The sequence below is a fragment of the Accipiter gentilis genome, chromosome 1 (genome assembly GCF_929443795.1).
Source record: "Accipiter gentilis chromosome 1, bAccGen1.1, whole genome shotgun sequence".
NCBI classification, from domain to species: Eukaryota; Metazoa; Chordata; class Aves; order Accipitriformes; family Accipitridae; genus Astur; species Astur gentilis.
This window is the reverse complement of record NC_064880.1, coordinates 19,964,301-19,979,891: the sequence shown is the minus strand read 5'-3', so window position 1 is coordinate 19,979,891 and position 15,591 is coordinate 19,964,301. Positions and strand designations below refer to the sequence as shown.

The window sequence follows — 15,591 nt, the reverse complement described above, 5'->3', positions numbered from 1 at the left end:
CTCTCCCGCTCCCGTGGGCGGTGCGGGCGGCCCGGCCCGGCCCGGCTCAGCCCAGGCCCGGCCCCTCCCCTCGCCCAGCAGCCCTGCCCACGGGGCGGCCGGCGGGCTCTACCTGCGGCCGGCGGCCCGCGCTCCGCTCCTGCTCCTCGGCGGCTGCGGCCGGTGGCTCTTGGGCCGGCGGGTCTGCGGAAAGGTGGGGCCGCGCCCGGGTGGCGGAGGACGGGACGGCGGGCTGGGCTGCCGCTACCGCCTGCGCGCCGGTGCTTGCGAGCAGGCCCTGGGGCGCTCGGCGGCTGCTGCCGGGCCGGGCCGGGCCCTGAGGCGAGCGGCGGGGCCCGGCGGGCCGGGGCGGCGGGAGGGGGGCCGGCGGGGGAGCCCGCACGGTGCGTGGCCGGGAAGGGAGGCGGCTCTGCGGGGAGGCCCCGGCTCCTGTGAGGGGGGTGACCTGCGCGCCGGGTCTGCGGGCACGGCGTCCCGCTGCTTTCGGGCGGCTGGGCTCCTGGCGAGGAGAGAGGGAAGGCAGGGGTACAGCGCACTGGGAGGAGGTCCCCATCTGGTTAGAGGAGAAACGTGGGGGGAAAAATAGGAAGGGAGGGTAGATTATCTCAAGATGCGAGTCTAGGGACTGGCTCACCGGCGGTGCTGCATCCCGGGGAGGGAGGAAGAGTCTCGCTTCATCCGTCTCGCGTACCGTGTTCCCTGCACGTCCACGTTTGGGAATACTTTGCAACAAGTATTGGTCAAAATCGGCATCGCGCCCGTTCAGTTTCAGCTTCTTCGCACCTCTTTTTATTCTACAGCCTACTGTTAATACCACAAGATAGTTGGGTATTACAGTGCTCTACAGCACCAAGCAAGTATAAGAAACAAAATTCCTCCCGAAAGCAAGCTATTCTTGCTGGTTAAATGGTGCTTTTGTAGACTGATTCAGAAGGAAATTAAAAAGTCTCCATCCCAGTCCCATAAATGAATATAAATAGTCTCACAGATCACACGAGTATAAAGTACACAATGGGGTTTTTTAATTATCTTCACAAATTTTAGTACAACAGGACGAGAGTGTCGCTTCCGGTAACTTCCGTCAATCTCCTGAAGAAACCAGCGTTATGAAATTGTTCTGTGTACGTCTGTCACTTAGAAAACTTTTGAACCTGTTGGCTAATTTCAGCCAGATTTGAAAGATTGAAATGTCTTTCTGAAAACTAACAGATGGGGAGAGGAGGAAAATCTGAAATCTGCACTCTGCTGCAAAAAAAACCAGGCATAAATTAGTCCCTGTTCGTTCTTTCTAGCAGTAGGTGGCTGGGCAATTGGTATACACAGAATTCTTCGCTAGCTGTTACATGAACAAGAAACAAGAGGAAAATTGTGGAAAAGAACTGCAGATGTTGTCGTGGATGGAGAAAAGAATTTAGAGGACAACAGTTACAAAGCTTGGTTACTTACAGGTTTGCAACTTCAGCTTCTAACAGCACAGCTTACTATTTTTTTTAAATATCCCTTCTGTAGCAGGCCTGTGGGTTTTCTTTGTTTGGGCTTTTTTTAAACAAATAGTTCCTAACAGCCCCTTTGTACTGACTTCTCTATAAACCATACTTTGAAAATCTTGAGCTACACCTTGGCTTACTGTGTTCCTTCCAGACCTGCTTATTTAAAACAGCCTTTTCCCAAATTTGAAAATTGCATATGTTAAGTACTTCTCTGTAACAGTAGTCTCAATCTTCAAACAGATCTGTTTTATAGGGGAAAAATGAACGTAGGAGTTGCCCACAGCGAGGTAAATCCAAACACGCGGGTGATGAACAGTCGTGGAATGTGGCTGACATATGCGCTCGGAGTCGGCATGCTGCACATTGTCTTGCTCAGCATTCCTTTCTTTAGTGTCCCTGTTGCCTGGACTTTAACAAATGTGATTCACAACCTGGTAAGTACCCTCTCTTGTAACAAAATTTTAAAACTCGTTCATACGTATTTATTTTCAGTAGCAGGAGAAGAGAAAAATAGCCAGGCTGTATGGATAATGAAATCCAACTAGCCAAAACACCACCTCTACTTGGTTTATCCACTATTAAATGAGTTGGCTGTTTTTGGGAGGAGGAGTGATATGTGATCACTTTGGGTTTAAGCACAAAAGACCTGAAATACTCCTTACATAGTTTATGTGTTCTTTTAAAAGGCATTTAATTAAGCTAGAATCTTGCAAACATAAAATCGTCATGCCAACTGACTTTTACAGTGGTTTTTATATTACTAGAGAGCTGTGCTGAATCCATAAAAAATATATTACATTTTTAATTCTTGGATATTATCTACTAAAGTTTTTGTTAGTATCCCAAAATGTTTAATTTCAGCACTTTACCTGTTTCCACGGACAGAAACATTTGTGTTCTTTTTCTTGTTTTGATTTCTGGTCAAGCTAGATACATTTTAGTTTAGAATAACTTCAGCATACAACTTTGTCACTGCACATGACATAAGAAAAATCTTACTTGAAAGCAGTGGGAAAAACTGGACTACCTTGACCCAAGCCCTGAAACCATTTGTTATTCAGTGGGTTGTGATTTGCATGATGACTTTTGTATGCAAAAGGATTTGGAAACTGAAGACCTTAAGAATCTTTCTGCCTTCTCTCCCCAGAATACTATAATTTTTGTCGTAATCGTTTAAAGTAATGCAAGTATGTGTACTGGTCCTGCCAAGCTTAGAGAAAAGAGGGCCATAATCCAGCAATTTACATCATACTTGAGGTTTGCTAACTCAGCTTTCTAAGATTAACAGCAAATAGTCTTGAGAAGAAGATAGCTTCTTCCTTATTTAGGAAAATGATAGTTCACTTTAAAGACTGAGGTTGGATAATAGCCTCTTTAATCCTGTTAAAAAAAAAAAATCTTTTTAATTCAAGCTTTTTATTTTTGTAGGTAGGTTTAAAACTAATAGTGGGATTGTAAGCATCATTAAAGCATTTTGTACGTTATCTTGGACAGCATCAGACATGCCTGACTTTGGAAGATGTTGGCAGAGGCAAGCATTACTGAATATTTCCCAAATGCCTTACCAAATTCATTGCAAATAGCTCTAATGACAACAGGGATGAGAGCATGCGCTGGCAAGTAGTTTACTAGTGAAACACTAGAAGATGAGTGTAAACTGCAGTTTTGGATATTTCAACATTTAAATGGTACTATTTTGGAAACAAATCCTTGAAAGGTTTGACAAACAAAAAAAATCTTGGATTTCCACTAATGGAAAACTCTTAGCTGACCTTAAAAGCATTTTTGGTGGTCCTTTCTGCAAACACCAGTATGAAACAAAATATATAGTAAGCATTTGGATCTGTCCTAAAAGTGCCTTTTCGGTTAAGTTATTAAAACTGAGACGCTGCAAACATCATGAGTTGAAAAATTAATTAAGCAAATTAATTCTCTCACGTTAATAGGCCTCCGGTCAGGGGGCTGTTCCAAAAAAAAGTAGAAGACGACGTGAAGTGACTTGCTCAAATTTCACCTCCTTTATAAGAATTTGGAAGAAATGTGATTTTTCTACATAAAGCTTTCTATAACAATTTCTGTATGTGCATAAGAACCTGAAAGAAAGAAGAGGAAGTCTGATATCTTCTGATAGAGACTCTTGATGGGAGTTGCTGCACTCTCTTTGATAGAAAGCAAATGCGTGTTACAACTGGAAGAGGGCAGGCAGTCCTATCTGAAATCAATGGGCCTGAATTGATCTTTCAGAACAGGCCAGATATGGCATGCTCCCATCAAACAGAAACAATCACAAAGAAAGTCCAGTGTGGTGAAGGACAGCAGCAAAGAGATGGACAGATGGTGTTCAACAGATTGCTGATAGTCAGCCTCTAAGTATTTGAAGCTGCTGGGGGGCTGAGAAAGCTTTCAAAAGTTCTTGTAATATTGCCAGTATTCACAGATAGATTTTTGCTTTGTGCAGACTCTACCTCATAACTTAATTAACACTGTGTCAGGAAAGTGGTAATACAAATCAGCAGCCCTAAACTTGTTACAGTGCTTGTTAAAATTGTGTTGATTTCATGCAATTTTTGCCATCTAATGTGGAAGGCAGTGGATTGGATGTCACATAGACTTTGGCTTTAATTCTGACTGTGCCACTGACTGCACAACCTTGGGCAAAATAAAAATCTTGTCTCTTCCTTCGTCTTCAATAATTTGTCATTACAGTCTAGCAGCTCTTCTGGATGAGGATTCATTTACTCTCTTTTTTTTTTTTTTTTTTTACAATGCATTGAACAATGTAACAGTTATTAAAAAATACAGCTAAAAGTGCCACTGTATTCACTTTTTATTTTCCCCAGGGAATGTATGTGTTTTTGCATGCAGTAAAGGGAACTCCTTTTGAAACACCTGATCAGGGGAAAGCTAGGCTACTAACACACTGGGAACAACTGGACTATGGAGTACAGTTTACATCTTCAAGAAAATTCTTCACAATCTCTCCTATAATTCTGTGAGTTCGAAACTGTATTATGGATTAATTGAATCACAAAGCCATGACTTCAAAAGCTGCAACAAAATGAGTTGCAATTTACATTCTAAAAGCATTTTCTTTCTTTTTTTTTGCTTGTTTGTTTCCACATCACAGAGGTAGGGAGTACATATTTACAGGTCATATAATCAACAGTCTTTCTTCCTGCAGCTTTTGACACTCCAGTTCACATACTGAAGTCGAAGTTTGTAAACAGTTATTAATGGGGCAGGTTTTAAAGATTAGAAACGTTGTGAGGAAAACTTACTATTAACTCTTGAAGTTCTTTAAGAGATCATGAAGTCATAAATACTGAAAATTGAAACTATTTGCCTTTAGAACATGACAGCATTTATTAACCATTTTGCAACTTGTGAGTTAGGAGGAGTATGGCAGTCGTCACTGAGTGGGGTCCAGGATTTTGCATGTTGGTTTTGCTTTGTACGGATTGTCTTCTGTTTACACTAGTTACGTAAATAGGTTAGAAATTCTACACTGCCTGTCTCTGTTGACCAAAGTATGGTTGTGTAACTAAAGGAAATCGGATATGTATTTAATATCCAACTCTAAAAAGGCTTTCTGTTTTTCCCTAAAGGACGTTGTCTACTTGCATGGCAGGGGGCAAAGGGAAGATCCGGCATCGGGTTTAGAACATTGGTTCACAAAGGATAGAAACTGAAAATATATATATATATATATAAAACTCCTCAAAAAAAATCCTCTTCAAAGATTGCTTCCCACTTTCCAGTGGGAATTTTGTATTCATAACACTTGTGCATGGTTCTCTTAATGCACTAGTAATGCATAAGTAGCTGAGCACATGTCTCCGTTTTGCTGGGAAAAAAACCAAACAGTCTGATAGCCTCATTTCTGTGACTAGTTTTTGCAAGGAACGAGATGAAATTACTGGCTCAAAGTGTAAAGAAGTTGGTAGTGAATTGGATTTTCTGAGGCACATTTCCTTATTGTTGCAGTTGAACAGGTTGTGGACTAGCTTAAAAGAAAAATGTGCTGGAAACATCTGCCAGACGGGAAGCATTTTAAAATCACACCAATCACAGATGTGCTCAGCATAAATTATTTTTGCACTGAAAAATGTCAAATGCTTTGTCACTGAGCTTGCTAGCATAGCAGAACTGCGAGTGTGTTGGTAACAGATCTTACACTATTTAAAACCTCTGTCATAAATCAGGCCTGTAGCTGCAGAAGTCAGAGAACTTGAAGGGCGGGGAGAATGTTGGAGGCAAATACTAGCTGAGAGTTGCTTATTAGCACCTTGAGAAGTATGGGAAGAAAAGACTTAGTCCGTAATTTTGCTGCAGATATTCTTGAACCTCACGTGAGATATTTAATACAGGAATAGATCGGTTGTTACCCAGTAAAATATTACCGATTACTAAAGCACTTCTTTCAACTATGCTTTGTTTGTTTATTTTTTAGACCAGGGTGTCATCAGCTAAGCTTGCTCCCTTTTCTCCCGCAGGTACTTCCTGGCGAGTTTCTACACAAAGTATGATCCAACACACTTTATCCTCAACACCACCTCTCTCCTGACCGTGCTTATCCCCAAGCTGCCACAGTTACATGGTGTTCGAATCTTTGGCATCAATAAATATTAAGCAGAAGGTTTGATGCTGACCACCCCGACATGGCTACTGCTGCTCCCCAGGTGAAGGAAATGAGTAGTTTGCTGTGCCGTCTATCTAATCGTATTCAATGAGGGTTGCTTTTACATCTGAGATACAGTTCCTACTTCCTGCAGCAGCATCTGGGATGAAAGTTGAATTTATAAGATGTCTTCAAATACTTAAATGTGAATTGGAAACCTCTATGAGAAAGATTTCCATGAAGAACTGGGCAGGCCCAGCTCTAAAGCATAATCCCCGCTAAGACTGTGTATATGCCTGGCTGATGCAAGTGACTTGTAAAGAAGGTGCGAGTAACAGCTGAAACGGGGAGCAGTGTTTCTCAAATACCCAACCAACCATAATGCAAATGGTAACTTTACATATAAATCCAGAGTCCTTGATGCTAAGGACTGGTGAGGCCGCATTCTTAGGTTAAGTGAAAGTAGCTAGTTTCTGCTGTGTGGATTGTAGGTGGTTGTGCTTGTTATTGCATTGTAAAAGTTCGTCTCACAGTAAATACTGTGACAGCTAGCATAAACCGATGGTGTAATTCATGCCTTATCTGTTCTTGTGATATTTTTTTTTTTTGTCACAAAGACCGAAGAAAGTCCTTAACTGTCAGCTCAGGGGATTTCTACGTCAACTTGATAGCTCAGTTTACGTATGCTTTTACAAATTGCCACTGTTGTGTTTATTTCATTTTGCTCAGCAGGATACTGACTTTTCTATGTGTAAAAGGGACATCCTGAAAAATTGAAATTCCTCTTAAGGTGTGGATTTTTTAGTGTTTTCTCTGATACTCGGCTGATGGGTTATTTTTCAGTAGTTGAGAGGCCTCTAATGGTGAGGGAAAGGGTTGCCGCTGTTGTAGGAGAAACAGCTCCATTATAGAGGAAGTGTCGGAACACAGAAGAAAAGGTCTGTATAGGTTGTAATTTAGGATAGAAACCGATCTAGAAGTAGGTGAATAGGCAAATCACATGGACTAACTGCATGCTTTTGCAGAAAAAGGTGTGGATAATTTGCATGTCTTAGAAACGTGGAGGAATGCTGTGTTTTAGGTGTACCGTGTAGTACGGAGCGATCTTGTATACTACCAGGTCTGGATCTAGAGTGAAGGAGGTACATCTAGAGCTCTGAGCACTTATTTGTCTGTCTTGGAAAAAGGATTAATTTTGAAGTCTGCCAACCAAAACCAGCTCAGATTTAACAGAAGACTCCATTTAAGACTTGATTTACACTTTGGTTGCAGCGACAGCCGGTGAGCTGGAAAAAAAATAAAATAAAAAGGCAAAGCAAAAAAAAAAAAAAAGCCCCCAGTGACATACTTCTTTTCTTCCTAAGAGAATTTTCTGGCTGCTTGCTTTCTTGATAAAGATGTTGTTGAAAAGAAAAACAAAACAGTAATGAGTTACGATTTCTTTTTTTAGCACTGGGAAGTAATTCTTCATTTGTGCAGAACGTGGTTAACTGGTTGATTTTCACATAACGACGGCCACGCGGCTGCGCTAGCCCTTTGAAAATCCCGGTCCCGCGTACAGGTGATCAGGACTTCAAGGCACGGACGGAACGTCGCGACACGGGCGGGGGGGGTGGTGAGGCGCCTCGGGCAGCGCCGGCACCGCGGCGGACGGGGCAGGGCTGCCTTGGGGCGGCTGGGCGAAGCTCTTGACCTGCGGAATGGGAATCACTCGCCCTCGGACGGCTGCCTCTGCTTCTCGCCCCTCCAGGGAGGCGGGGGCGCAGGGCCGCCCTTACGGCCGGGCCGCTCGCCCCGCCCCGCCCCGCCCCGCTCCGCGCCTGCGCCGGCCCCGGGGGAGCCTGGCCCCGTGACCCGCTGGTGGGCGGGAGACCTCCGCTTGCCTCCGCCGGGCCGGCACCGTGCGCGGCGGCGGCGGCGGCGGCGACGCCTCCCGCCGGTGGGCGCCGCCCCGGGGTAGGAATGCGGGCGGGCGGGTGGGCCCCACGCCCAGCGCCGGCTGGCAGCGTCAGCCGGCGGGGCGGGAACGTGCCGCCGGCAAAAGGGGAGGGCGATAAATAGCGGCTGGAGGGTAGGGCGCGAGGGCCTGGCGGGGTGGCCCGGCCCGGGGGGGTGGGCGCCGCCGGCCCGCCTGCAGCGCGGAGCCGCAGCCGAGGCGCGCCTGCCGGCTTTGCCCGCCGCCCGAGCGGCCGGGCCCGTAGAGGAGGGAGGGAGGGAGGGAGGTGAGCTGAGCCGAGCCGAGCCGAGCCGAGCCTCTGGCCGTAAAACGGCAAAGAGGCCGCGGCCGGGCAAAGCCCCGAAGAGCGGGGCGTCGGGCCGCGCGCGGGGAGCGGCGAGGGGCTAACCCACGCCGCGGTTCCGCTGCGGGTGATGAGGGGTCTGCTCTGTGGTTTGTGTCGCGCCCTCGGGACTGCGGGACGCGCCGGCCGCACGCAGCGAGCAGCGGCGTGGGTAAGAGCTCTCTCGAAGCACCGCCAAGCTGAAGCAAAGACGTTCGCTCCCGACTCTTAAATGACCTTTTTTTTTTTTTTTTTTATCTCGGGGCCTTGAATTTATCAGCTGTGGTCATTCGTAACTTTAAAAGTAATGCCGCCTCCTCAGAAAACCGGACTAGAGCGTGTGTTTGAAAACCCTCTGTAATAATAAACTGCACAGTTCTTTTCCAGAGATAACCACCAGGCAGATCTTTAAAGATGAACAGCGTTGCCAAAACTCTTTTGAAATCCGTTAAACATGGCCGAGCAGCGTGGCTGAGCAGCAGCTCTGCTCGCTCTGGAAAACAGCATCTTCGGAAACTAGTTCTGGGAATAGAGACGAGCTGTGATGACACAGGCGCTGCCGTGGTGGACGATGCCGGCAATGTTCTGGGAGAAGCGCTGCACTGTCAGAAGGAAGTCCATTTACAGTAAGAATATACTTCTCCCGGGGCTTTCACCTTAATAATGATTTTATTGTTATTCTTACTTGTACTATCATCATGTACTATAAAAGCCTTCTCCAGAAAACTCAGTAAGAAGCGGGTAGGCGTAAAGACCTATCCCTTGGGCCACGACGCGTTCTGCTTGAGATATTCCTAAGGGTGGAGGAAGAAATGCTGTGCATTTAACAAGTTTCCTCCAGTTAATTTCTTTCAAAAAGAGACAGATTACTGACCAAGCTTGAATTAAAAGATGAAATCATTAGTACTGATAAAACCACCAAATGTCTCAATTTTACTTTAATCAAATATAGGCATTGGTGGCTAAGTACATGAACTGACAGGTGGGGGCTTGTGGATATTAACTTACAGATGTCATTTTGGAACAGCGTTGAGGTACATTTAGGAGGTACATGTACCAAAAAAGGGCAAGTTACATCCTTTTCTAACCTCCCAGGGACAATTATGCTCTCTTCAGTGCATAGATGCCCTCTATGCTAAACAAGGCATTTGAGAATGTACTAAGGAAACAGGCAGGACACAGCAAAGTTAAGAGGTGTTTGAAATCTGGTTTTATGCCATTCTATCTGTTATGAAATACAAGTGTATTGTAATTCTTTGTTTTTGATAGAGCAGGTGGAATAATTCCCGTGGTGGCACAGCAACTTCACAGAGAAAACATCGAGCAAGTAGTAAAAGAAGCACTTGGTGTCAGTGGAGTTTCTGTACAGGAACTTGCAGCTATTGCAACTACAGTAAAACCAGGACTTGCACTAAGCCTGGAAGTGGGGCTGCAGTACAGCTTGAACTTGGTGAACAAGTACCAGAAGCCGTTCATACCCATTCATCACATGGAGGCTCACGCACTGACCGTCAGACTAACACATCACGTGGAATTTCCCTTCTTAGTTCTTTTACTCTCTGGAGGCCACTGCATCTTGGCAGTAGCACAGGGAGTTTCAGATTTCCTTCTGCTTGGACAGTCCATAGATATAGCACCAGGTGACATGCTGGATAAGGTAATACTTCCTTACATCAGTGAATCTAGTTTTTTCTTCTTTTTATTGCGGTTATACTACATAATGGTGGTAGTATCATCAGCCCAAGGACAGGCTGTTAAAAATCTATGTATAGCATCAGCTGTAACGTATGTAAATTAATTATATTTTTAGCAAACAGACAACCAAAACTAACGTTGGAAGTTTCATTGACACCTGTTATACAAATGAGCTGTATGAATTAGAGAAGATTGATAGTGGTATTTGAAAGGATACTGTCAGGTTTAAAACAATACATGTTAAAACATTTCTTACCACGTTTTTTGTGGTAAGAAAAGTCTGGTTTGGCTTTCAGAATCTAAGTTTTCTGGGTCACTGAGTACAATCAGTGACCAGTAAAATTGGTCACTTACTGTTTTGTTCTCAAACACAAGCAGAGTTTTTAAACAGTATCTGTGTGTATTAATTATAAAAGTGGGGGAGTGAGTGGAGTCAGAAAGGGGATTGTTGAAAGTTGAAACCAACTTTGTTCCCGTTCATCGCGCAATACAGTATGGCAGTCTGTGTGTGTGTTTCTTATAGCAAAAAAATTGGGTAATTAATGTTTGCTGCTAAATTTGTTGATCCTTGTTTGCCCAAATTGTTCGAGAATTGCATTTCTAATTACTCCAGAAAAAAAAAAAAATCCAACTGACATATAGCTTGTCCTTATTGTGCCCTGTTCATCATTTCACATTGGATTGGATTTTGTGGTGTCCAGTTTTACTCCACGGACTGCAATACAGTAATGCAGTTACAGGAGGTATTAATTTAGCTCTCTGTTCCAAGCCTTGTTTATTTTCTCTTTAGGTAGCAAGAAGACTCTCTTTAAGAAAGCACCCAGAGTGCCACAGCATGGCTGGGGGAAAGGCGATAGAGCACTTGGCTCAAACTGGAGACTGGCAACAATACACGTTCAGACTTCCCATGCAACAGTATCGTAACTGTGATTTTTCTTTTTCTGGACTTCAGAACCTTGTTAATAAAGCCATTATACAAAAAGAAAAAGAAGAAGGTATTTTTAAGCAAAGTCAGATACAAACCATGGTTTTGATGACCTATACTCAGGAAAACCCATTTGATCATACGTTTTCATAGGTATTCAAGAAGGCGAGATCCTATCCTGTGTTAAGGATATTGCTGCTGCTGTACAGCATGCAGTGACTGTTCATATTATCCAGCGGACATATCGAGCCATGCTGTTCTGCATAAAAAATAGCATATTATCATCAAAAAATGCAACTTTGGTGCGTATACTTTTTTTTCCTTTTTGTACTTGACTGTATAACATCATTTGAAGATGCAGATGCCTTGCTGTACTTTTTCCCTTAACAGGTGAGGAAGATGTCAGTAGGTATTACATTGTTAAAATACCAGGGTTAAAGTAATAGTCATGTAAATATTTACAATAAAGTCTTTCATAGTTTGGTTTTAAGCTAGAAGAGATTTTCTTCCTGTCTAATCTGACTTTCCATAACAATTCAGGCCACATAATTTGACCTAGTGCTCCCCAATACTTGACAGCTGTTGTAATTATAAGATGCTTTTATTCAGGCATCTCTTTTAGCATAATAAGTTCACTTATCATATTCTTTTCTGGTATGTTTTCATCTTAAAAGTATGTTTTAATCTTAAAATGCTTTATTGCGGTCTTCAGAACTTCATCTGATAACCTTTTTTTAAATAAGATGTTAGTTGAGTGTGACTTGTCAGTACTTTTGAGTTAATGCCTTTTTTCTTTTTGAAACTGCTGTCAGGTTGTATCAGGAGGTGTTGCAAGTAATCAGTATATCCGAAAAGGTCTACAGACTTTGGCAGACGCAAATGATTTTGCTTTTCTGTGTCCTCCACCAAGACTGTGCACTGATAATGGTGTTATGATTGCATGGTAAGAGTTGTCTCTTTGCATGTGTTTCTATAATGTTCTTTAAAAGCTGACACTGGAGTTAAGAACTTCTGGTTATGGTGACTGAACCACATACCCATATTCAGACAGTGATGACATACATTTTATATAATTGCTTTCTTACTTAGGAATGGCATTGAAAGGTTACGTGCAGGACTTGGCGTTCTACATAGTACTGATGGCATCCGCTATGAACCAAAGTAAGTGACTTGATTCATTCACAGCCTATTCCTTCACTTATTCACTATGGTCAATGAAAGTGGAAGGAGGTGTAGACTAAAAAGCGTAGCAGAAGCTGATGAGGAGTGTCTTTGCAGTGCACATAAGCTTTAGAAGTTACCAGCACTTCCTTTTCAATGTAGTTCTGAAATATAAATTATTGTGTCTGACACTTATGGTGTTTTTGGCTCAGAAACTTAAATTACTGTACATCATAACAGTTCTATTTATTTTCCTCTTACCATTGTGGTATGGGAAAACTGGAGCAAGTTAAGCTGTAATACACTCCCTTTAGCTTCTCAGTCACTGTAGACATAGGTCAAAATGCTCCTAAGTCAAACTGTGGGTTCATAATGAGCAATCACTCTAAAAAAAGAATTTGACATATATACTGGGGGTTTTACTGATAATACTGTTTTTTGGGGTTTTTTTTTAATGACTTCTTGGGTAAGGCTTGTTCTACAGATTTAAGTAGAACCTAGGCTTAAGGCCAAACAAAATTTTAGTATTTCAAAAGTACCAGCTGGTCTTAAACGTGAAATTTTTTTCATGTTTTACCTACCACTTTCCATTTCCAGGAAAACAGATTTGGAAAGTCTCAGGACAAAAAAAAAAATAATATAATTTTCATGTGAAAAACTATAAAGTACTCTTCTGCAAAAATATCTTGCTTTATATAATCTCAGTGAATAAATTACTAAATTTTATTTGCTGTAGACAATACATTCTTTAAGATTATCACAGAAGGAGATTATCTGTGAATCTCTATTGTGTCCTGCATTCATCAGTGAGATGTAAAATGAATTATCAACTAAAATCAGAATCTAAATAAAATCACATCCCCAAAAGCTGGCTTTAAAATCAGAGCTGTGTTTCCTGAGTTTGGAATGGCTACAAATGCAAACATTTCCTCATTGTAAAGGTGTTTCTAGGTACAGCTTCAGATGGACCATTTTAATGGTCACATGTTCTAACAGTGCGGAGAATCTGTAAAAATACTGTGACTCCCATGCTCATTGTAAAAAAGGTCTGTGAATTTGCACGTGTGTGATACAGCAATAATGTTATTTATTTTTAACAAATACATCATTTCATTATTTTCTAGAGCTCCCCTTGGAATTGATATTTCAAAAAGACTTGAAGAAGATTCCATCAAGGTGCCAAAACTTAAAGATATGATGGTTAGTATCTTAAAAAGTAACTTAGTAAAGTAAATGCAACTATAAATTGTTCAATAAAAACTGTTTCAATGCTGTTGCATTTACTGACAGTACTTAGTTTACAAGTGTTGAAAATCACATCAGAGAAATAAATGCTGTGTCGTACCACCAAAATGATTCCAGTTACTGTTCCACAACTGTCTTAAGAGTTCTAGGTATTAGAACAATAAATAAAAATTAAAAGTGTACTTTCTAATAAATATAAACTTATGCAAATGAAAATATCTCCATTGTTTACACTTTATAACTTATTATAAATATAGAAACCTGATAATATATGCCATATTATAATTTAACAATATAATTCATATAAGGTTTAGAATTTACACTACATGTTAAAAAAATTCATACCTTCCATGCTTGAAAAGTTACAGAAAGTAAACACAAGAGAGCACAGATTTTCCAGAAGATCTCAATGTGCTAGCTGTGACAGTACAACTGAATTTCAACAGTACCTAGTTTTCTGCTACTTGTGTGAGAAGCCTATTCCTACTTATACAAAATTAAAATTTTGGGGTATAGGGCTAGTGCCTTTTAATTTTCTCCTTTTTTTTTATAAGCAGGTCAATAAAGCTAATCACAGTGTAAGTGAGCTATTAAGATGCAAATTCTGAGTTTTGAGGTGAATAATGGGTTACTTGGCCTTGCCTTTTGATAATTGGGCATTATTATTCATTGCAGTAGTACTTACTGGAATAAACACTTCAAGTATTAAGTACCGCTTCGACAGCAGTTTTCTAGTTCATAATGCGTATGTTTAAAATTGCCTCCATTTAAATACAAACAAGTAATTGGGATCTGTGGGACAGTTATAAGCAGACAGGTAAGTTGCCTGCTTTTTAAATTTTTTTCAACTCAAGGGCAAGATGTAAAAAATTAACAGGGTACGTGCATTATTTTTTCTCCCAGTAAATTTTTGGAAGAACTTTAAGATCTCTCATTGAACAGAAAGCTTGGAAGAGTACATAGTATTTACATTTTGTTACGTAGTATTTCTGAAGTCTCATTTTCATGGTATTTCAACTACAAGTAATCTATCTTCTGGTAAAGTAATTTATATCATTAAGTAGTTTTATCTTCTTGGTAAAGTAATACATCATTTAATAAATTTAACTATCACATTTCATATGCCCTATCCAGCAGTATGTTTATACATCTGGCTGACTAATTCCAGCATAGGTGAAAGACTGGAATTTGTGAATATAACAGTGAGCAAAACCTTTTTTCCCTCCGTATCATAACTGATATGTCTGTTATCCCAGTTTTTAGTGCTGGTCCTACCATACTTGAGACCAACAAGCCAGTCCGTCTTGCTGCTCAGAAGTCTCTCCCTGCTTCCAAACTTTCTGAACAGAGAGGAGGAAGAAATCCCTATATAGCTGGGTTCTGAGATGATAAGAGTAAATGCTGCTAAAATCCAACGCATATATCCCCTCAGGGTCACAGCCTTATGAACTGGAGGTAGAGTGGTTCCAGTATATCCCAGGCCTCCCAAAACTACTGTTGTTTGGACCAGAGAGCTTGATTCTAACACCACAGAAACTTTCTTGTGTGATACTACACACAAGTTAATGGGTCACTATTATGTTTATCTCAATTAAGTGGGAGTTTATAGAGCAAAAATGATATTTTTTTTTTTAAATTGAAAAAAATACTTAAAAGCTCTTCCAAAACAAGTAAATGGGAACAATGCCCCAAGTAATTCTATTAAAGACTTTTTGAAATATTTAAATGGAGATGTCTTGTAACAAGGGATTAGAAATGCTATCACGATAACTTCCTGGCCGATCTCAGTAAATAAAATAAAACGGATTACACCATTGATTCAAAATCTGTGCTCTATGAGTAGTTACTAATGGCCTTTTGATGAACTGTGATTATGGAGCACACAAGGTCTTGAAAGGTTTGCTTTAATGTCTCTTTCTGTACATTTTTTTTAAACTGTAGTTGAAAATTGAAAGCACAAAAGGAAGTCGTGAAATTGCAGCTTATACTGTTTTGAAAGGAACTACTGACACTTACGAATGCCTACTTTGAAATACAAGGATCTTTGGTTTTAAATAAAGAAAATTCAGTAGACTAGTACACTTAAAGACAAACAAATACAATACACCAACTAGGAATAATGAGATAGATTTGTAGGACTGTAATGGAATCAAATCTAATATGAATCAACAATACAGT

The 15,591-nt window shown here is 41.3% G+C and overlaps 2 protein-coding genes across 6 annotated transcripts; both read left to right on the top strand.

Moving 5' to 3' along the window:
• Positions 1-73: 73 nt before the first annotated feature.
• On the top strand, positions 74-7,509 carry ORMDL1 (ORMDL sphingolipid biosynthesis regulator 1). Of its 4 annotated transcripts, XR_007506112.1 has the most exons (6): positions 75-193; positions 1,296-1,448; positions 1,744-1,924; positions 4,331-4,482; positions 5,984-6,169; positions 7,229-7,509. XR_007506112.1 is itself a non-coding variant. In XM_049801218.1 (5 exons), the coding sequence occupies exons 3-5, from the start codon at positions 1,751-1,753 to the stop codon at positions 6,117-6,119; spliced, it is 462 nt and encodes a 153-aa protein (XP_049657175.1). In that variant the 5' UTR covers positions 74-193; positions 1,296-1,448; positions 1,731-1,750; the 3' UTR covers positions 6,120-6,897. The 4 variants fall into 4 exon arrangements, 3 of the variants coding, with proteins under 3 accessions (XP_049657175.1, XP_049657166.1, XP_049657185.1); XM_049801218.1 differs by lacking the exon at positions 7,229-7,509 and having other exon boundaries at positions 74-193; positions 1,731-1,924; positions 5,984-6,897; XM_049801209.1 differs by lacking the exon at positions 7,229-7,509 and having other exon boundaries at positions 5,984-6,897.
• Positions 7,510-8,355: 846 nt separating this feature from the next.
• On the top strand, positions 8,356-13,629 carry OSGEPL1 (O-sialoglycoprotein endopeptidase like 1). 2 transcript variants are annotated; one of them, XM_049809410.1, is made up of 7 exons: positions 8,356-9,013; positions 9,657-10,044; positions 10,873-11,077; positions 11,161-11,309; positions 11,820-11,950; positions 12,097-12,168; positions 13,293-13,629. In XM_049809410.1, the coding sequence occupies exons 1-7, from the start codon at positions 8,802-8,804 to the stop codon at positions 13,399-13,401; spliced, it is 1,266 nt and encodes a 421-aa protein (XP_049665367.1). In that variant the 5' UTR covers positions 8,356-8,801; the 3' UTR covers positions 13,402-13,629. The 2 variants fall into 2 exon arrangements, with proteins under 2 accessions (XP_049665367.1, XP_049665376.1); XM_049809419.1 differs by having other exon boundaries at positions 8,930-9,013; positions 9,662-10,044.
• The last annotated feature ends 1,962 nt before the right edge of the window (positions 13,630-15,591 follow it).